Source organism: Dendrobates tinctorius, unplaced genomic scaffold (assembly GCF_039654945.1).
Source record: "Dendrobates tinctorius isolate UK_male_01 unplaced genomic scaffold, ASM3965494v1 ptg000006l, whole genome shotgun sequence".
In the NCBI taxonomy this organism is placed as follows: Eukaryota; Metazoa; Chordata; class Amphibia; order Anura; family Dendrobatidae; genus Dendrobates; species Dendrobates tinctorius.
The window spans coordinates 13,700,370-13,723,642 of NW_027361674.1; the positions used below are offsets into that span (position 1 = coordinate 13,700,370).

The 23,273-nt window shown below is 42.1% G+C and overlaps 1 protein-coding gene across 1 annotated transcript in view; it reads left to right on the forward strand.

The window, feature by feature from the left end:
• Positions 1 to 23,273, forward strand: part of SGPP1 (sphingosine-1-phosphate phosphatase 1) — a 41,923-nt gene extending 18,650 nt beyond the window's left edge. The window contains exons 2-3 of the mRNA XM_073570855.1: positions 13,806 to 13,895; positions 19,373 to 23,273. Coding sequence (XP_073426956.1) covers positions 13,806 to 13,895; positions 19,373 to 19,924 — 642 coding nt within the window. The 3' untranslated portion in view covers positions 19,925 to 23,273. The remainder of the gene's footprint in view (positions 1 to 13,805; positions 13,896 to 19,372) is intronic.

Genomic DNA, 23,273 nt, shown 5'->3' on the forward strand with positions numbered 1-23,273 from the left:
TTTTTTCCTTCCTACATAGTCTATCAACTTCTCCAAATTGGTAAATATTGTACATTTCGTCAATACGCTTGGCTGGTTATTGACCGGGCAGATTTCATACTGAAGAGTCCTCATTTGTTGCAGACATAGACCCGGTAAGGTAGTACCTGGGCACAGCTAAGGCAGAATGTAGTAGAAACTTGTAAAGAAAGGGCAAAAAAATTTAGACAAACATCAGCACATGTCATCTAAGCTTGGTTGTTCCCATGTTCTGCCATTAATGACTACTTTGGTGGGTTATTTAACCCTTTCGCACCAGAGCCTGTTTTTGCCTTCGTGACCGGGCCAATTTTATCAATTCTGACCAGTGTCACTTTATGAGGTCGTAACTCTAGAACGCTTCAACGGATCCTGCTGATTCTGACATTGTTTTCTCGCGACATATTGTACTTCATGATAGTGGTAACATTTCTTTCATGTAACTTGCGTTTATTTGTGAAAAAAAACGGACATTTGGCAAAAATGTAGAAAATTTTGCAATTTTCCAACTTTGAATTTTTATGCCCTTAAATCAGCGAGATATGGCACACAAAAAACTTAATAAGTAACCTTTCCCACATGTTTACTTGACATCAGCACAATTTTGGAACCAATTTTTTTTTTTGTTAGGAAGTTATAAGGGTTAAAAGTTGACCAGCGATTTTTCTCATTTTTACAACAAAATTTACAAAACCTTGTTTTTCATAGGGACCACCTCACATTTGAAGTGAGTTTGGGGGGCCTATATGACAGAAAATACCCAAAAGTGACACCATTCTAAAAACTGCACCCCTCAAGGTACTCAAGAAGTTTATTAACCCTTCAGGTGCTTCACATGAATGAATGGAATGTGGAGGGTAAAAAGAAACATTTCCTTTTCTTTCACAAAAATTTTCCCTTAGACCTTTTTTTTTTTTTTTTTTCTTTTCTTTCACAAGGGTAACAGGAGAAAATGCACTATACATTTTGCTTTGCAATTTCTCCTGAGCATGCCGATACCCCGTATGTGGGAGAAGACTACTGTTTGGGCGCACGGCAGGGCTTGAAAGGGAAGGAGCACCATTTGACTTTTGGAATGCAAAATTGGCTGCAATCGACAGCAGAAGTAATGTTGCGTTTGGAGATCCCCTGATGTGCCTAATCAGAGATTTACACAGAGACCCTGGTGTAAGCGCTCAGCGCGGAGCGCAGGATAAATGTGCGCCAAGCCTTACTGCGATCTTTGGGAGGCAGAATGAAAAAACCAATACCCTCTGTAGAAGTAGTTTTTTTAATTTATTTTTTATGCCGTTCCTTGTGCGGTATTAGTGATTAGATGACTTTATTCTTCGAGTCGGTGCGATTACAGCGATACTAGATTTATACCGGGTTTTTATGTTTGGCAGCTGTCACACACTAAAAAAATGCTTTTTATTGCGAAAACTAGTTTTTGCCTCAACACATTTTGAGAGCTATAATTTTTCCATATTTTGGCCCACAGAGTCATGTGATGGCTTGTTTTTTGCAGAATGAGCTGACGTTTTTATTGGTACCATTTTCGGGCGCATGAAAATTTTTGATCGCTTTCTATTCTGATTTTTGGGAGACAGAATGATCAAACGCCAGGAATTCTAGAAATTTTTTTTTTTTTTATTTAATGAAGTTCTGTGGGTAGTAAAATTAATAAGGCAGCTTCATTCAGGTCAGTACGATTGCAGTGATACCACATTTATATATATTTTTTTTTTTACGTTTTGCTGTTTTTGCACAATAAAAACTATTTTAGAGAAAAAATAATTGTTTTTGCATCGCTTTATTCTGAAAGCTATAACTTTTTTTATTTTTCCGCTGTTGGAGCTGGATGGCGGCTTGTTTTTTGCGGGACAAGATGACGTTTTCATTGCTACAATTTTTATTGTCTAGTTTCACTTTCCATAGATCACTGTTCAGTGCGTGTGTTTGGGGGAGGAGCAGCTGGGTGGTCCTGCTCTCTGCACTGAGGCTGCTAGAGGGGGAGGATTTGTTACTGTGTGAGGAGGGATAGGCTTGTTCATGTGGTCGGGGAGGGCCTGTTGCTATGGAGGGTGGGGTTGTTGCTATAGAGGGCATGTTTTTAGTAGAGTAGGAGGAAACGACCAGTTCTCCTTTCAATGCCAGAACCCCCCCCCCCCCCCCCCCGGACGTTTTTCTTACAAGCAAGAGCTGATATCTAGCAAACCCTGCGAACAGGCCACAGAAGGTAAATTACTTATTGTCAGCATTCTGCAGCCTAGATATGCACTGAGATTATGTGAAAAGCCCGGACAACCCCTTTAACCCCTTCTTAATCACCACCAATACATTTTTTTACGGACCTGACTTATAAGAGTCTAGCTTCCCCATACAGGTGACAATCCAGCAGATTTCGGCTGTACACTATAGCTGACAACTTGCTGCATCAGCCACAATCAGTGTTGGTACCGACTATAGCCATTTAATCCCTTCAATGCTGCTGTCAATAATGACTGCATAATCTAGCTGGCTAAGGCTGTGTGCACACGCTGCGGATTGTGGTGCGGATTCATCCGCACGGATTTTGTAAAATCCGCAGGTCAAAAGACTTGCGGATTGCTCTGTGGTTTTGCCCTGCGGTTTTTCATCTCCTCAATGGAGGATATGGCAAACCGCAGCAGAATCCGCGCGGAAAATTCCGCACCGTCTGCACTGCGGTTTTTGATTCCCATAGGGAATCATGGTACTCTACACCGCAGCAAAAACTGCTGCGGGTCTGCAGCGGCCAAATCCGCTGCGGAACCACAGCAAAATCCGCAGTGTGTGCACACAGCCTAACAGTGTGTGGGCCTCTTCTTTAACCCCATCGGCACCCTCAGATCTTGATCCTGTGGTCCTGATGTTTGTCATGGCAATTCACAGCCAAATAACGTTCTTAGTGACCTGTTCAGAAGTTATCAACATTTAGGTGCTAAAAATACATTTCTTCATTCCTCTCATGTCACTTTGCATTAATTCCTGAAAAGCACATAAAGGGTCAATAAACTACCTGAAAGCAATTTTGAATACGTTGAGGGGTGCGGTTTTTAAAATAGTTTAACTTTTGGGGGTTTCCAATATGTAGGACACCCAAAGTCACTTCAAAGCGTAATAGGTCCCTAAAAAAATAAGTTTTGTAAATTTCCTTGAAAAAATACAGACACATTGTTAAACCTTCTAAAATTCTAAAAGAAAAATTTCAAATAGTGCTGATTTAAAGCAGACATGTGGTAAATGTTATTTATTAATGTTTTTGTGTGGTGTGACCATCTGGATTAAAAGGATAATCATTCAACGTTTTAAAATTGCAAATTTTTTTTACAATTTTTGCAAAATTTCTGATATTTTTATAAATAAGCGCAGAAAATATCAACCTAAATTTTCCATTACCATAAAGTACAGTGTGTCACAAAAAATAAAAATCTCTGGGATATGTTGAAAAATATTCAGAATTGAGTCCTCAGTGGTTGATACCTTTTAATGGCTAACTGAAAAGATGGTAACACATTGCAAGCTTTCGAGACTGCTCAGGTCTCTACATCAGGCATTGACTAATACAAAATCTGAAGAATCACATATTTATACACAACACAGCACAGAAAAAAATGCAATAGATAAGACAAGTGACGCGAAGCAAAACTATCATTGTGGGAGAGGGAGAAGCATAAATATTGGACCAGTTCATAGTGTTTTATTGTCCTCTGATTGGGGTCTCCTAATGTGTTGTGATGCTCCCACAAGGTCTTAGGAGCAAATTCCTTAATTGATGTAAAAAGACATAAATCCATGCGACACGTTCATTCCAGCATTGAAAGTGTCAAAGGTCATCATGAGCTTGAACTCCCAGACTCTTCTCTCTCTCTCTCTCTCTCTCTCTCTCTCTCTCTCTCTCTCTCTCTCTCTCTCTCTCTCTCTCTCTCTCTCTCTCTCTCTCTCTCTCTCTCTCTCTCTCTCATGTACCGCATCTTTATGGAACTAAAACCACTTCTGAAGAAACGTGCACAAATGGACAGCGACATTTTTTTCTTATCTAACTGCAAAAAGGAGAATCTAATTCCCAAAGGACTCTGGATTACAAACCCAATTCTTCATACCTACAATACCCATTATGCACAAAACCTTTGTCACAGGACTTCTGAAAGACTAAGGAACCACCTTTTATATGTCTGCTACAGCATAAGGAGTAAAGTCCAGGGGCAATTTGAAACTCTGAGCTAAACACTTAAAGAAAGCACAGAGCAAAAATTACAACAAACTACGGACCTTTCTGGTTCATAACAAGGAAAAGAAACTGCACAGATTGCGTCTCAATTCAGGACTATGTACAGATACAAAACAAATCCAAAACCTGACAACTTGGACAACCACTCCATTCCAGACACAAAAGCATCTAACTGTGTCATCAATCTCTCAGATTATAAACCCAACACAGTGGAGCTGGCCGTGCTTTCTAGAGGACTCTCATTTTGTCCCACTAAGGCCCTAGATAAAGCTGAACTCTGCAGTGATATGGAATATAGACTGCGCCTGAGGGAATATTTCAATGATACAGAAGATTCAGAGAACACTCGAACCAAAGGAAAAGGGATCCTAACAACCAAGAAGAGGTCAGACTGGACACCTCCACCTGGACGCAACCCTCATTTGGATAAATACATAGACTACTTCAGACATTTGATAAAATCCAAAACCATAGACACTAACAGGAGACAGAAAAATATTCAGAATTGAGAGTCCTCAGTGGTTGATACCGTTTAATGGCTAACTGAAAAGATGGTAACACATTGCAAGCTTTCGAGACTACTTAGGTCTCTTCATCAGGCTTAGACTAATACCAAATCTGAAGAGCGTACAAAAATGTTTGCCACAAAAAGACCTTTTTGAATCAAGACTACCATCCAAGAACAATTGAAAACCAAATTACAAGAGCCACCAGAATGTCAAGGAATCACCTGCTACATTGCAAAGCTAAAGAAGAAAATAACCGGGTGCCTCTAGTAGTCACCTACAACCCAAATCTGGAAGTGCTAAGGGGAGCTGCACGGAAATTACAACCTTTACTACAAAAAGATGCCCGATTACAATCCATTTTTCCAGACCCCCCCCCCACTACTGTGCTTTAGGCAGCCCCCAAATCTAAGAAGCATCATTGTCAGAAGCTCCCTGTCCTCTCCAACAGCTGGAGGAACCTTTCCTTGCAACCAGAAAAAATGTAAAACCTGTCCATCTATAATGACCACGGACAAGATAAAGATCCCCAATTCACATCAGGACTACAGGATCCCAGGTACTTTCAGCTGCATTACATCTAATGTGGTGTACTTATTTGTACTAAATGTCCAACAGGGGGTCTGTATGTGGGGGAGACAGGGCAAAAGCTTAGAACAAGGATGAATGCTCATCGTCACACAATAAGAGAAAAAGAATGGAGCTACCTGTGCCAAACATTTTTGTACGCCTGATCACAGCAACATGGATATGAAATTACTGGTATTGAAAGGTAACTTCACATCTCAGAGATAGAGAAGAGTCTGTGAGTATAAATTTATGATGACCTTTGACACTCTCAGTGCTGGAATGAATGTGTCGCATGGATTTGTCTTTTTACATCAATTAAGGAATTTACTCCTAAGACCGTGTGGGGGCATCACAACATATTAGGAGACCCCAATCAGGACAATAAAACATCCGGACTCCTTATCTATCAACTGGAGCAATATTTATGTTTCTCCCTCTCCCATAATCATAATTCTGCTTCACGTCACTTGTCTCATCTATTGCATTTTTTCTGTGCTGTATTTTGCATAAATATGTGACTCTTCAGATTTTGTATTAGTCTATGCCTGATGAAGAGACCTGAGTAGTCTCGAAAGCTTGCAATGTGTTACCATCTTTTCAGTTACCCATTAAAAGGTATCAACCACTGAGGACTCTCAATTCTGAATATTTTTCTATCTACTGGCTAACACGGTACAAAGATATACATCTTTCCTGTAACAGGAGACAAGCATCCAACATCAGTGCCCAGGAGAGAGAGGCCATACAGTCTTTAAAAACCAACAAAGAAATCATCATTAACCCCTTCACCCCCAAGGGTGGTTTGCACGTTCATGACCGGGCCAATTTTTACAATTCTGACCACTGTACCTTTATGAGGTCATAACTCTGGAACGCTTCCATGGATCCCGGTGATTCTGACATTGTTTTCTCGTGACATATTGTACTTCATGTTAGTGGTAAAATTTCATTCAAATAACTTGCATTTATTTGTGAGAAAAATGGAAATTTGGCGAAAATTTTGAAAATTTCGCAATTTTCCAACTTTGAATTTTTTTGCCCTTAAATCACAGAGATACGGCACACAAAAAACTTGATAACTAACATTTCCCACATGTTTACTTTACATCAGCACAATTTTGGAACCAAAATTTTTTTTTGTTAGGAAGTTAAGGGTTAAAAGTTGACCAGCAATTTCTCATTTTTACAACACCATTTTATTTTTAGGACCACATCACATTTGAAGCCACTTTGAGGGGTCTATATGATAGAAAATACCCAAAAGTGACACCATTCTAAAAACTGCACCCCTTAAGGTGCTCAAAACCACATTCAAGAAGTTTATTAACCCTTTAGGTGCGTCACAGGAATTTTTTTGAATATTTAAAAAAAAAATGAACATCTAACTTTTTTTCATAAAAAAAAATATTTCAGGTTCAATTTTTTTTATTTTACCAAGGGTAACAGGAGAAATTGAACTGCAAAAGTTATTGTGCAATTTGTCCTGAGTACGCAGATACCTGATATGTGGGGGGGGGGGACCGACTGTTTCGGCGCATGGCAGAGCTCAGAATGGAAGGAGCGCCGTTTGACTTTTTCAATGCAAAATTGGCTGGAATTCAGATTGGACGCCATGTCACGTTTGGAGAGTCCCTGATGTACCTAAACAGTGGTAACCCCTACAAGTGACCCCATTTTGGAAACTAGACCCCCCAAGGAACTTATCTAGATATCTGGTGAGAACTTTGAACCCACAAGGGCTTTACAGAAGTTTATAACGTACAGCGGTACAATTAAAAAATCATATTTTTTCCACAAAAATGATCTTTTCACCCCAATTCTTATTTTTCCAAGGGTAACAGGACCATAAAAGTTATTGTGCAATTTGTCCTGAGTACGCTGATACCCCACATGTGGGGGTAAACCACTATTTGGGCGCATGGCAGAGCTCGGAAGGGAAGCAGCGCCATTTGACGTTTTTGAAAATAAAAAATTCGTATTTTTTCCACAAACATGATCTTTTAGTCACCATTTTTTTATTTTCCCAAGGGTACCAGGAGAAATTGGACCCCAAAAGTTGTTGTCCAATTTGTCCTGAGTATGCGGATACCCCCATATGTGGGAGAAAACTACTGTATGGGCACACGTCGGGGCTCGGAAGGGAAGTAGTGACGTTTTGGAATGCAGACTTTGATGGAATGGTCTGCGGGTGTCATGTGCGTTTGGAGAGCCCCTGATGTACCTAAACAGTGGAAACCCCCACAAGTGACCCCATTTTGGAAACGAGACCCCCTAAGGAACTTATCTAGATGTGTGGTGAGCGCTTTGAACCCCCAAGGGCTTCACAGAAGTTTAAAATGCCCGGGTGTGAAAATAAAAAAATCGTATTTTTTCCAGAAACCTGATCAATTAGTCCCCATATGTGGGAGAAAACTACTGTATGGACACACGTCGGGGCTCGGAAGGGAAGCAGTGACGTTTTGGAATGCAGACTTTGATGGAATGGTCTACGGGTGTCATGTGCGTTTGGAGAGCCCCTGATGTACCTAAACTATTGAAACTCCCCACAAGTGACCCCATTTTGGACACTAGACCCCCCACGGAACTTATCTAGATGTATGGTGAGCACTTTGAACCCCCAAGTGCTTCACAGAAGTTTATAACACTTGGACGTGAAAATAAAAAAATCATTTTTTTCCACACAAATATTTTTGCCCCCAATTTTTTATTTTCCTAAGGGTAACAGGAGAAATTGGACCCCAAAAATTGTTTTGCAATTTGTCCTGAGTAGGCTGATACCCTACATGTGGGGGTAAAACACTGTTTGGGCGCACCAAACAGAAGGAGCACCATTTGACTTTTTCAACTCAGAATTGGCTGGAATTGAGATCAGACGCCATGTTGCATTTGGAGAGCCCCTGATGTGCCCAAACAGTGGAAACCCCCAATTCTAACTCCAACCCGAACCCCAACACGCCCCTAGCCCTAACCGTAGCCCTAACCCTAATGGAAAAATGGAAATAAATACATTTTTTTTATTTTATTATTTTTCCCTAACTAAGGGGGTGATAACGGGGGGTTTGATTTACTATTTATGGCGGTTTTTATGTTTGGCGGCTGTCGCACGCTAAAAGACGCTTTTTATTGTAAAAATAGTTTTTGCATCACCACATATTGAGAGCTATAATTTTTCCGTATTTTGACCCACCGAGTCATGTGAGGTCTTATTTTTTGCGGGACGAGTTGACGTTTTTATTGGCACCATTTTCGGGCACGTGAAATTTTTTGATCGCTTTTTATTCCGATTTTTGGGACGCAGAATGAACAAAAACCAGCGTTTCATGAATTTCTTTTGGGGGGGTGCGTTTACACCGTTCCGCGTGCGGTAAAATTGATAAAGCGGTTTTATTCTTCGGGTCAGTACGGTTACAGCGATACCTCATTTAGGTAGTTTTTTTATGTTTTTGTCGGTTTTATGCAATGAAAACTATTTTATATAAAAAATTATTTTTGCATCGCTTTATTCAGCGAGCTATAACTTTTTAATTTTTTCGCTGATGATGCTGTGTGGCGGCTCGTTTTTTGCGGGACAAGATGACTTTTTCAGCGGTACCATGGATATTTATATGCGTCTTTTTAATCGCGCGTTATTACACTTTTTGTTTGGCGGTATGATAATAAATCATTATTTTTTGCTTCGTTTTTTATTTTTTAAGGGGTTCGCTAAAGGGGTTAACTAATGGGACCGTTTTATAGGGCGGGTCTTTACGGACGCGGCGATACCTAATATGTGTACTTTTATTGTTTTTTTTTATTTCCAAAAAATGGATTTATTGGGGGAATATTTTTTATTTTTTTTCTAATATATTTGGCGATTTTTTTTTTTTTTTTTAATTATTTTTAAATTTTTTTTTTTTTTTTTTTTTTTTTTTTTTTTTACTTAAATAGTCCCAGGTGGGACATCACTGTCCTGTGACAGATCGCTGATCTGTCACATCACAGATCACTGTGACAGATCAGCGATCTGACACAGGCACTGCAGAAGGCTTCCTCATGCCTGCGCTTTGCAGGCACTGAGGAAGCCAGCTTCCTGCAGGCCCCCGAAGGCCCCCGTCGCCATCTTGGATTCGGGGGCCTGGAGGAAAGGAGTCCCCCGCAGCAGCACTGCACATTGCGCTGCCGTGGGGGGCTCAGGGAAGCACGGAGGGAGCCCCCTCCCTGCCGATGCTTCCCTTTAACCCCCGGTACACCGCGATCGTGTTTGATCGCGGTGTGCAAGGGGTTAACGTGTCGGGGGCGGTCCGTGACCGCCCCTGACACATTGTGCCGGGTGTCAGCTGTGATAATCAGCTGAAACCCAGCCGCGATCAGCGGCGCTCACCACGTGGGCGCCGCTGATCGCGCCGACGTACTATCCCGTCCATGGGCATAGGGGCCCAGGTCCCATGGACGGGATAGTACGTCGGATGGCAGAAAGGGGTTAAACCTGCTGACAAGGGAGGTGCAATAGTCATGATGAATACGTCAGACTACATGAAGGAAGCAAACAGACAACTTATGGACACACGCTACTGCAAAAAATTGGAGTCGGATCCTACGCAGGACTATTACAAGGAACTAAACAAGTAGGTATCTTGTCTGCCTGACCAGTCCATAAGAGTTGGCGATGACCTGATACCAGAGAGTCCAATAATAGGGACATTCTGCATGCTTCCCAAAATCCACAAATCTGTAAATCCAGGAAGACCTATTATTTCATGTGTGGGCACCCTTACTGAACAGGTATCTGGATGGGTAGAGGGTATTCTTAAACCACTGGTGAAGGATACACCCAGCTACATTCAGGACACAACTGACCGATTGAATAAACTAGCAGCAATAGGTCCTCTACCAGAAGGTACCCTCCTGGCCACCATGGATGTGGAATCTTTGTACTCTAATATCCCACACCAGGATGTATTAAATGCCTGCAAATTCTTCATGGAAAACACAGGGGCTGATGCTGTGGTGAAGCTTCCAAAATTTATCCTCACCCACAATTACTTTGAATTCGACAACAAGATCTGTCTACAGGAGACTGGCACAGCTATGGGAAGTAAAATGGCTCCACAATATGCAAATCTTTTCATGGCTTAGCTTGAAAGCGACTTTTTGTCCTCATGTCCCATCAGGCCTCTGGCTTACTTCCGCTTTGTTGATGACATTTTAATCATCTGGACGGAGTCTGAGCAACAGCTAAAGACGTTCCACGAACAGTTTCATCAATTTCATCCCACCATCAACTTAACACTCAGCTACTCCAGCACTGAGATTAACTTTTTGGACACCATCATTAAGCTAAAAAACAGTTAAATAGAGACATCCTTGTATCAGAAGCCAATCGACTGTCCAACATGCCTTAAATGGGACAGTTTCCTTCCAAAGCACATAAAGAACTCTATAGCCAAGCCATCAGATACAATCGTATATGTTCCAACCCCCATGGATAGAGATGAACACCTTGGTCGCCTCAAAAAGACCTTTTTGAATCAGGGCTACCATCCAAGAACAATTGAAAACCAAATTACAAGAGCCACCAGAATGTCTAGAAATCACCTGCTACATTACAAAGCTAAAGAAGAAAATAACCAGGTGCCTCTAGTAGTCACCTACAACCTAAATCTGGAAGTTCTAAGGGGAGCTGCATGGAACTTAAACCTTTACTACAAAAAGATGCCCGATTATAATGCATTTTTCCAGAACCCCCACTACTGTGCTTAGGCAGCCCCCAAATCTAAGAAGCATCATTGTCAGAAGCTCCCTGTTCTCTCCAACAGCTGCAGGAACCTTTCCTTGCAACCAGAAAAAATGTAAAACCTGTCCATTTATAATGACCACGGACAAGATAAAGATCCCCAATTCACATCAGGACTACAAGATCCCAGATACTTTCAGCTGCATCACATCTAATGTTGTGTACTTTAATTATTTGTACTAAATGTCCAACTGGGGGTCTGTATGTGGGGGAGACAGGGCAAAAGCTTAGAACAAAGATGAATTCTCATCACACAGTAAGAGAAAAAAGAATGGATCTACCTGTGGCAAAACATTTTTGTATGCCTGATCATAACACCATGGATATGAAGTTACTGGTATTGAAAAGTAACTTCACATCCCAGAGAGAGAGAAGAGTCTGGTAGTTCAAGCTCATGATGACCTTTGACACTTTCAATGCTGGAATGAATGTGTCGCATGGATTTATGTCTTTTTACATCAATTAAGGAATTTGCTCCTAAGACCTTGTGGGGGCATCACAACACATTAGGAGACCCCAATCAGAGGACAATAAAACACTATGAACTGGTCCAATATTTGTTTCTCCCTCTCCCACAATGCTTTGTGTCACTTGTCTCATCTATTGCATTTTTTCTGTGCTGTGTTGTGCATAAATATGTGACTCTTCAGATTTTGTATTAGTCAATGCCTGATGAGACCTGAGTAGTCTCGAAAGCTTGCAATGTGTTACCATCTTTTCAGTTAGCCATTAAAAGGTATCAACCACTGAGGACTCTCAATTCTGAATATTTTTCTATCTACTGGCTAACACGGTGCAAAGATATACATCTTTCCTGTATGGGATATATTGAAGCATTCTAGAGTTATTAACACATAACGTGACAGCGGTCAGATTTAAAAAAAACAATTGTCTCAGTCACTAAGGGGTTAATTAAAACTCATTCCTGATAATCGTGTCCCCTTCGGGCATGTTTAACACACAGCAAGCATCGCAGGGATAAGTTTGATGCTGTTCACAACCACAAGGTCCAGATTTCCGCTACTAAACAAATGTGGGTGAAAGTTTCTCCTAAACTTGTGCAACTTTTCACTGTGTGATGAGGGTTATTGTGAACCCGTCAGGTTGTGAAATGAGTCAGTGATGTTCACTTCCAAAGTCCAAAAGTGAGCAGTGCACTGATGTAATGTGGAGGTATAGCTGGGACCTTGTGCTATATACGGGCATCGGGCACCGTGTGCTATATACGATCAGTCTGGGGACTCGTGATTAGATAATCCTCTGTCCTCCTCCACTCCACACTGGAGCAAAGGAAAGCAGATTTCTCAGGTTATCTGTGGGTCACGGCTGACAACACTGTGCATTTATTGTTTACTAAAGGTTTTACATCAGTTTCCACACCACATCAATGTGCTGCTGGAATCCGAATCTGGACGTTGGGTGCAAATTTCCACTCGTTCAGCTTCTGAACCCCAGATATTTGTCTAGCGGGTGAAAAAACGCTTAGTCGTCTTCCCCCTCCTCGGCTTGCTGAACGTAATCTTTGTTTTCCGCGCTTGCGCATTATAAAGGCCTCCGGCGCCTGCGCAGTATGCTTTGCCCAACTGTGGGCAAAGCATATAATCGGTACTGCGCATGCGCCAGTATTTTCCAGCGTGGTCTATGCCCCACAAGTGTGTCCTGCATGTGAAGACTTTCGGGGCATAGCCAACGCTGGAAAATACCGGCACATGCGCAGGCGCCGGAGGCCTTTTCAGTGTGCAAGCGTGGAAAATGTCATCTGTGATATTCACAGATGAACGCCCATCGGACCGGACCGCGGCGATTTGCATACATCAGCAAAATAAAAAAGGTATTTGGGCATCAAAGGTGCGGGGACAGGGGGAATAAAAAATCCTAATCGAATCCTTATGGGACGCACAATTGGGTGATATCTTTACATTATATCACTAAAAATGGGTGACAGATTCCCTTTAAGGATATTTGCACATGGCAAGTGTTTGCAGCAGATTTTTCTGCTGCAAAAACCAGCGTTGGCAGGAAAAATGTTTTTTTTAATTTGAATAGGTGAAAATCAGTGAAAGACTTGACACGCTGCAAATTTAAAATAATGCAAGGGGAAAAAAAGCGTATTCAGGAGGTTATTGGAATCTCATTCACTTTGCTGGTACTGTAAAATGCTGTGTCTTTTACTTGGAGCAAATAAAACAATGTGTGAACAAAACCTTAGCGCAAGTCCTTCATACATTGTCCTGTAAGAGCTGGTCCACACTATGGGGTCTTTTAACTACTTTTGTATGATATACTTGTACTTACCAGTGTCCCTGATACAAGCTTGTGTAGGACGGAGCCGAATCAGACATATAAAACTTCCTGTGATCATTTCTGTTCTTCACCTTGCAAAGTAGCTTACAATTTTCTTTAGAGGGAATGTGACAAAAATGAACTGACCATTTGTGTTTGCAGTTACTGCTTCTCATTATCTCACTGATATCCAAGGTTAGCAAAGTAGAAATCTGAGTCAACAACAGGAAGCATCAAGAATAGCTGATCTGCCTTCTGCCTTGTCTAAGTTCACAAAGGCTTCGATAAGACATATCTGCAGCTGACCCTTTCCCTACCCTGCTGTTGTGTAATGATCGCAGTATTGTGTAAGCATCTTCTGCATTTTCTCCATTCAGATTTTAATTCTATCCTTTTTCATTTTTTCTGCTTTGTTTTGATTCAGTATCCGTTCTTTATCGGGCTCCTGCTGGCTGTGGTCTGGTGTACTTTGGTGTGCCTTAGTCGTGTCTACATGGGGATGCACTCCATTCTGGTAAGTCCCTTGTGCAGGAAAAATTACACTCTTGGCACTTTACAGTTCTGACCATCGGCTAATTTGAGATGTAACGACCATTGTGGGCCTGTGTAAAAGGGTGGTCCGAAACTAAAATATTTTAAACCTAAATATCTGTCTGTCATCTAATCTTTATTTTTTTTTTTTATATACTATAATTAAAGTCCCTACCGTTCCCTCACTACGCTACCTAACTGCTTTATAAATTAGTTATTTTTACTACTTCCTTTTGTGAAGACTTTTTGTGTGAGAATCCCAGTGCATGCGGAGGTGCTCAATTGAGATGTCAATACTGCAATCACAGCCTCTGCCCCCTTCCTTAACCCCTTCACCCCCAAGGGTGGTTTGCACGTTCATGACCGGGCCAATTTTTACAATTCTGACCACTGTACCTTTATGAGGTCATAACTCTGGAACGCTTCCATGGATCCCGGTGATTCTGACATTGTTTTCTCGTGACATATTGTACTTCATGTTAGTGGTAAAATTTCATTCAAATAACTTGCGTTTATTTGTGAGAAAAACGGAAATTTGGCGAAAATTTTGAAAATTTCGCAATTTTCCAACTTTGAATTTTTTTGCCCTTAAATCACAGAGATACGGCACACAAAAAACTTGATAACTAACATTTCACACATGTTTACTTTACATCAGCACAATTTTGGAACCAAAATTTTTTTTTGTTAGGAAGTTATAAGGGTTAAAAGTTGACCAGCGATTTCTCATTTTTACACCATTTTATTTTTAGGACCACATCACATTTGAAGCCACTTTGAGGGGTCTATATGATAGAAAATACCCAAAAGTGACACCATTCTAAAAACTGCACCCCTTAAGGTGCTCAAAACCACATTCAAGAAGTTTATTAACCATTTAGGTGCGTCACAGGAATTTTTTTGAATATTTAAAAAAAAAAAATGAACATCTAACTTTTTTCATAAAAAAAAATACTTCAGGTTCAATTTTTTTTATTTTACCAAGGGTAACAGGAGAAACTAAACTGCAAAAGTTATTGTGCAATTTGTCCTGAGTACGCAGATACCTGATATGTGGGGGGGAACGACTGTTTCGGCGCATGGCAGAGCTCAGAATGGAAGGAGCGCCGTTTGACTTTTTCAATGCAAAATTGGCTGGAATTCAGATTGGACGCCATGTCACGTTTGGAGAGTCCCTGATGTACCTAAACAGTGGAAACCCCCTACAAGTGACCCCATTTTGGAAACTAGACCCCCCAAGGAACTTATCTAGATATGGGGTGAGAACTTTGAACCCACAAGGGCTTTACAGAAGTTTATAACGTACAGCGGTACAATTAAAAAATCATATTTTTTCCACAAAAATGATCTTTTCACCCCAATTTTTATTTTCCCAAGGGTAACAGGGCCCTAAAAGTTATTGTGCAATTTGTCCTGAGTACGCTGATACCCCACATGTGGGGGTAAACCACTATTTGGGCGCATGGCAGAGCTCGGAAGGGAAGCAGCGCCATTTGACGTTTTTGGCTGGAATTGAGATCGGACACCATGTCGCGTTTGGAAAACCCCTGATGTACCAAAACAGTGGAAACCCCCCACAGATGACACCATTTTGGAAACTAGACCCCCTAAGGAACTTATCTAGATGTGTGGTGAGCACTTTGACCCCCCCCCAGTGCTTCACAGAAGTTTACAACGCCCGGGTGTGAAAATAAAAAATTCGTATTTTTTCCACAAACATGATCTTTTAGTCACCATTTTTTTTATTTTCCCAAGGGTACCAGGAGAAATTGGACCCCAAAAGTTGTTGTCCAATTTGTCCTGAGTATGCTGATACCCCATACGTGGGAGAAAACTACTGTATGGGCACACGTCGGGGCTCGGAAGGGAAGTAGTGACGTTTTGGAATGCAGACTTTGATGGAATGGTCTGCGGGTGTCATGTTGCCTTTGGAGAGCCCCTAATGTACCTAAACAGTGGAAACCCCCCCACAAATGACACCATTTTGTAAACTAGACCCCCCACGGAACTTATCTAGATGTGTGGTGAGCACTTTGAACCCCCAAGTGCTTCACAGAAGTTTATAACACTCGGACGTGAAAATAAAAAAATCATTTTTTTCCACAAAAATGATATTTTTGCCCCCAATTTTTTATTTTCCTAAGGGTAACAGGAGAAATTGGACCCCAAAAATTGTTTTGCAATTTGTCCTGAGTAGGCTGATACCCTACATGTGGGGGTAAAACTCTGTTTGGGCGCATAGCAGAGCTTGGAAGGGAAGGAGCACCATTTGACTTTTTCAACTCAGAATTGGCTGGAATTGAGATCAGACGCCATGTTGCATTTGGAGAGCCCCTGATGTGCCCAAACAGTGGAAACCCCCAATTCTAACTCCAACCCGAACCCCAACACGCCCCTAGCCCTAACCCTAGCCCTAACCCTAACCCTAATGGAAAAATGGAAATAAATACATTTTTTTTTATTTTATTATTTTCCCCTAACTAAGGGGGTGATAACGGGGGGTTTGATTTAATATTTATGGCGGTTTTTATGTTTGGCGGCTGTCGCACGCTAAAAGTCTCTTTTTATTGTAAAAATAGTTTTTGCATCACCACATATTGAGAGCTATAATTTTTCCGTATTTTGACCCACCGAGTCATGTGAGGTCTTATTTTTTGCGGGACGAGTTGACGTTTTTATTGGTACCATTTTCGGGCACGTGGAATTTTTGGATCGCTTTTTATTCCGATTTTTGGGACGCAGAATGAACAAAAACCAGCGTTTCATGAATTTCTTTTGGGGGGGGGATGCGTTTACACCGTTCCGCGTGCGGTAAAATTGATAAAGCGGTTTTACTCTTCGGGTCAGTACGGTTACAGCGATACCTCATTTAGGTCGTTTTTTTATGTTTTTGTCGGTTTTATGCAATGAAAACTATTTTATATAAAAAATATTTTTGCATCGCTTTATTCAGCGAGCTATAACTTTTTTATTTTTTCGCTGATGATGCTGTGTGGCTGCTCGTTTTTTGCGGGACAAGATGACGTTTTCAGTGGTACCATGGATATTTATATGCGTCTTTTTGATCGCGCGTTATTACACTTTTTGTTTGGCGGTATGATAATAAATCATTATTTTTTGCTTCGTTTTTTATTTTTTAAGGGGTTCGCTAAAGGGGTTAACTAATGGGACAGTTTTATAGGGCGGGTCGTTTCGGACGCGGCGATACCCTATTATTTCCAAAAAATGGATTTATTGGGGGAATATTTTTTTTTTTTTTCTTTCTTTCTAATATATTTGGCGATTTTTTTTAAAAATTATTTTTACACTTTTTTTTTTTTTATTTTTTTTTTTTTTTTTACTTTATTAAATAGTCCCAGGTGGGACATCACTGTCCTGTGACAGATCGCTGATCTGTCACATCACAGATCACTGTGACAGATCAGCGATCTGACACAGGCACTGCAGAAGGCTTCCTCATGCCTGCGCTTTGCAGGCACTGAGGAAGCCAGCTTCCTGCAGGCCCCCGAAGGTCCCCGTCGCCATCTTGGATTCGGGGGCCTGGAGGAAAGGAGCCCCCCGCAGCAGCGCTGCACATTGCGCTGCCGTGGGGGGCTCAGGGAAGCACGGAGGGAGCCCCCTCCCTGCCGATGCTTCCCTTTAACCCCCGGTACACCGCGATCGTGTTTGATCGCGGTGTGCAAGGGGTTAACGTGTCGGGGGCGGTCCGTGACCGCCCCTGACACATTTTGCCGGGTGTCAGCTGTGATAATCAGCTGACACCCGGCCGCGATCAGCGGCGCTCACCACGTGGGCGCCGCTGATCGCGGTAGACGTACTATCCCGTCCACGGTCATACGGGCCCGGGTACCGTGGACGGGATAGTACGTCGGATGTCAGGAAGGGGTTAAACAAAGCGTCATCAGTGACCTCCAATTCTAGGGCTGGGCTAGTCCTTGCTTTACTACGCATGCATCACTTCTGTCATTTGTTGATCTCTGCTGCTCTTTCCTTCCTCACAATGCGCACTGGCAGTGCGCTCTCCTGCCGGCTTGTCCCTTCTCACCAGAGTCAGTGAGGGAGCATAGCTAAATCAAAGCCACCAATGATTCAGTGCATGGTACTTAGCATATGGTTATAGCTAACAGACGCAAGGTGCTAAACTTAATACATATATTCTCAAGCTCAATGAGCATAATAAATATGTGGCTGGAAGGGGTTCATCTTACCAAGGTGAAGCGTAATTAAATGTCACTTTTACAAGGGAATACTACCTATGGTGTCAGTGAGAGTCATCCCACATACTTATTATGCTGATTGAGCTTGAGAATACATGTATTAAGGATGGCTTTGTGCTCCTCTTACCTATAATTATATGCTGTGTATCTTGCACTGAATCATTGGTGGCTATGATTTACCTATACATTTCTGAGATGCCTCTCACCTGTGTTTGATATCTCTTCTTTAACCAGTCATCAATAATATTTGTTTCGCTTGGGCTGCGGCACGTGTGCTGCAATCTGTCGTGTGCATCCAGCCGTCTCCACACCCCCTGCGCATGACCAGGAGCTTTGAAGCCTTTCACGCTGCCACGCATTTGTGGTTGGGCTTGATAGGATACGCATGCAGCATACACATGCACCATAAGAGTACTCCCATTTGATTACTGTGGAACATGTCATTACTGTGAACATGTCATGTTCATCACATGACTCCATTACCTGGGCAATAGAACGTTCTTTCAGTCACCATAGGCAATATTCCCTTGAAAAAAACGACATTCAAGTATGCGAAACGCGCGTCGGAATTGCCACTCTATTTTTTGCTTGACAGCCTGGTTTCTCTGCTCCACCTTGGTAAGATGAACACCTTCCAGCCCACATATTTATTATGCTCATTGAGCTTGAGAATACATGTACTTGGGTTGGCGCTGTGCGCCTCATATCTATAACCATACGCTATGTACCGTGCACTGAATCATTGGTGGCTTTGATTTATCTATGTTTGTCATTCATCTAACTGTTTTCAAGCACATTTAGTATTGTTTAACTTCAAATATTGTCTATTAGAATTACTATGTAAACCTTTGATACTTCTCATGCCTGTTTGGAGTAGGTTTCTTGCCAATCTCTGGTGTAGTGTCTCCCATTATTATGCATCTGAGTTGCCGGTAAAAACTGTTTGGCAACAAAGGCGGTAAGCGCAGGGGGCAGAGTTCTTAAAGTCCATGAATCTTCAGAGAAACGTACAGAAAACAGGCTTTTCCTCCCGGCATATAAGGACGTAATCAACACAAAGAAAACCAAACGAGACACGCTCAGCATACACAGGTGGTCACTTTCTGTAGATCTGCTGGCTACATGTGTCCGGACTGTGGCGCTCAGTGCCTGCTGTGACTGTGCTGTTTTTTGCACCGTTTCTACATAGGACACTAGATAAAGGTTTGGCAGCATTTTCTAATCTTTTTCTCTTTTCTTGCAGGATGTCGTCGCCGGTGTCCTTTATGCAATCCTCATTTTGATAGTCTTCCATCCCGCTCTTGATATCATTGACAATTTTAACCTGACTTATAAATATGCCCCGCTCATTATCATCAGCCTACACCTTGCGCTGGGCATCTTCTCCTTCACTCTGGATACGTGGAGCACCTCCCGCGGGGACACTGCAGAAATTCTGGGCAGCGGAGCCGGGATCGCCTGCGGGTCACACGTCAGTTACATGTTGGGGTTCTTAAAGGAACCATCGCCAGATACTTTACCTTTCACGATTCCGCCATTCACGGTGACTCTGTTGGGAAAAGCCATGCTGCGGGTTTTTATTGGATTAGTAGTTTTATTACTGATTAGAGCGGTCATGAAGATGATCACCATTCCTATGGCGTGCAAAGTGTTTGGCATTCCGTGTGATGACCTAAAAAAGGCAAGGCAGCGCATGGAGGTGGAGCTGCCGTATCGATACCTGACCTATGGCACAGTTGGATTTGCGGTCATGTTTGTCATCCCATGCCTATTTATGTGGGTTGGGCTGCATTGATGGTAAACTTTTTCCAGAAGAGGCTCCTGGCCATAATTTTTTTTAAAAGATTTATTCCAAGTCGGACTTTTCTTTAGAAGTTGAATAATTCCTATTTCTAAAGTGCACTGGTAGAGAAGAAGCTTTTGGACCTTAGCGGTCCTTATTTTTTTTTTCTTTTCCCATTCTAATTGCAGCTACTTGCAAACATAGCGTATATCTGTTTTATACCTTGAACCCATTTTTTATTTAGATTCAGGTACTGTATGAAACTGCTTGATAATTGTGCCTTTCTTTTGCTAATAATCATGAATGCCATGGATACTGTGATGGTAATGGCAAGCATCTAGAGCGTCAGAACGTATCTTGACCTTGAGAAATCCCGTTCTGTTCTTTTTTTTTTTTTAACATAATGACCATGCCCGTTGTTTGCATGTGTAAATTATTTTAATTCAGCAGAGCTATAATATCAGGTGAGAGATGGCAATAGCCATGGATTTACGTTTCCTTATACAGAGGGATAACCAGATTGGCTTCCTGTACCCTGCACTGCCCAGATATCTAGTTCAGCGGGTCTATTGCCTTTCCACTGGACTGTATTAAGTGCTGAAAGAGCCCATTGTACAAACTAAAGAAATTTGTCAGCACTTTTTTGCTAAGTGACAGTAGCATTGTATAGGGGCTGAAACCCTGATTTCAGTGATATATTACTTACTGGGCTGCTTGCTGTCATTTTGATACCATCTCTGTTTTCTCTGCTGCAGATCTAGCAGAGCTTAAATGCTGAGCCCTGTATAACCCCTCCCCATACCCCTGTTTGAACGATAGTGGTGCCATTTCGTACAGGTGTGGGGCTATTTCTACTTCAGTCAGGCATGGGTAAGATGAGAGTACCCTGGGCACCTGGTAAATGCCCGTGACATCTGTGAGGCCAGGTTTCCTTTCTGATGACCACTATGTATATTTCACTCATTTTAGCCTTTGATAGAGATATATATATATATATATATGATCTTCCTTCTTACAAGCACAATTAGATGATTCCTTCTGTGCCACAATGTAAGCCTTCTCTACAGCTTTGTGGTCCAATATACTTTTTTTAGGCCCCGATTGTAAAATCAGTGGCTTCTTAGACCCCTGCTCATATTGCAGAGGCAGCGATGAATGCTCCGATCCTTTTACCCACAGGTTATAGCAATGTTGGTTCGGCCATCATAACTGGGAGCAATATATTTATGGTACGTTTTTAAGATCTCCTAACTTGACTACGTTTTCATGTAATGCATTGAGAGGACTGTGGCACCCTCCGGGGGTAGGGCAGGGACCTGGCAGAGCCCTGCTCCACTGCGAAGGTCCGCGCTGCAAGAAGGAGGGTACGTTTAGTTTCCATTCACATGACTCTTTTTGTCATGTTTTGCACAGCTTTAATGTTCGTCAGCACAATAGTTTTTTATTTTATTTTTTTTATTTTTTTACTTCTAGCAGCTCGGGCCTGAGGTTCCAGCGGCTCTGGAGTAGGAGATACACATGATGGAGACTTAATGGTGAAGTCTATTCTCCCATGATCTGCGCCGCACACTGGTGAGATTCTCCGGTGTTGCCGGTGAGAGCGGGGGATACATACACTTATAGACCCTTATGATTCTGTCGGTTTAGATCACAAAAACTGTGGCCAGGCTGAGAATTGTGGCCGTAATCCACGTGAGTAATTGCAATCGTGTGAATTAGACTGCAAATTTACAGGTTATTGATCTGTTGGCTTTGGCCAGACTATATGTAGCATGTATGAGAACATGTCATCCACTAGTGACACGTGAGGGCCACGCTGGCCACGGTGGCAGGGGGTGCACCCACATCATAATAGAGCAGACTTCTCTGTGCGCTGTCTGCTGTGACAGATCTGCTATAACTTAAGCTGCTGGCTGCTTGTATTGCACTATGTTATTAATGCTTGTTTTGACCTCGGTCAGCGTCTTTACAGTGTAACAGGGGTTTTCTATAGATGCTCTACGTTGTTGAATGTAGATAGGCCTTCATTTTTCACGTGAATGTACTCTGGGCATGGTTCTAGGAAGGATTGTCATTCTCTTCTACATTTCAATGTATTTAAAGGGGAGGTTCACTGGTATAACCTGGGACTGGAACCAGACTTCTGGCTGATGTGTATAGGAGAAGTGATATGAGGTAGGATCAGTTATGATGGGATTCAGGATGCTAGGTAAGAGAAACAGCACTGTCAGAAGTGATCAGCAGTATATTTCCCTATCACTTTGTCAGTGATGAGCATCCCCCCCTTTGTCAGAAGTAATTGAAAGCAGCATATCTTCTTGCTGGAAGCCATCAGAGGCGACATATTCCCCGCCCCCCTTTTCATCAGAAGCAGCATGTTTCCCCCTTTTCTTGCCGGAAGCGATTTGGAGCAGCATATTCTCCCACCCCCCCCTCCTTGCCAGAAGCGATCAGCAGCATATACCTCCCCCTCCTCCTTCTTACTGGAAGCGATCAGCAGCATATCCCTCCTCCTCCTTGCCGGAAGCGGTCAGCAGCAGCATATCCCTCCTCCTCCTTGTCAGAAGCGATCGGCAGCAGATATTCTTCCCCCCCCCCCCCCCAATCAGAATATAAATGCACAATGGATGGAGCAAACAGACAGATGTAGTGTAAATATGTCCCAGTCATAGGGATGCTGAAGCTGTTGATGTGGTTATGTGAAAAAGAAAAACTGGGGCACTTTTTTATTAGAAGTGGGGGGCATGCTACTTTCACTTTTTTTTCCCCTACTTATCTGTTGCACCAGATTTCTGGCATTTTGTGTTTAGAGACAGTGTGATGCCTAAGAGACAGGATGGAGGCACTTACTGAGGTCCCATATTCTCCCCTAGAAGCAATATTTCTCTGTAAGTCTGTGTTCATATCACGTTTGGTGTATTCACCAGGACCGTTCCCAGTCTGCTGGTTACAGATCCATACGATACAAGAGCCCCGTGTGTTATCAGTGGTGACCTCCTCTTTGTACAAGTATATTTTACATTTACTCCTGCTATCTAGACGTTCCCAGGACAGAGACAATTTATTCTTCTACTTGAACTCTGTATTAATAAAGTGTTAACGTTACTTCACAGATTATGTTTCACCCCATTGTCTCATAACATTTTATCACAAAAGTCTCTAGCTATATAACTCGATTTTATTGTAAAAGAATAATAAGTATATGATGTATGTGGTTGTATGGGAGGCCCCAATTCTCGACACGTGAGCACAGAGCTGTCCTTTGTGGAGAAATCGCACGTGTTTGCGGGATGGGAAATCCTCCTGGCTCCGATTAATAAAAAATATTAGGAAATGGCTGATAATGCTGTTCCGTAACATA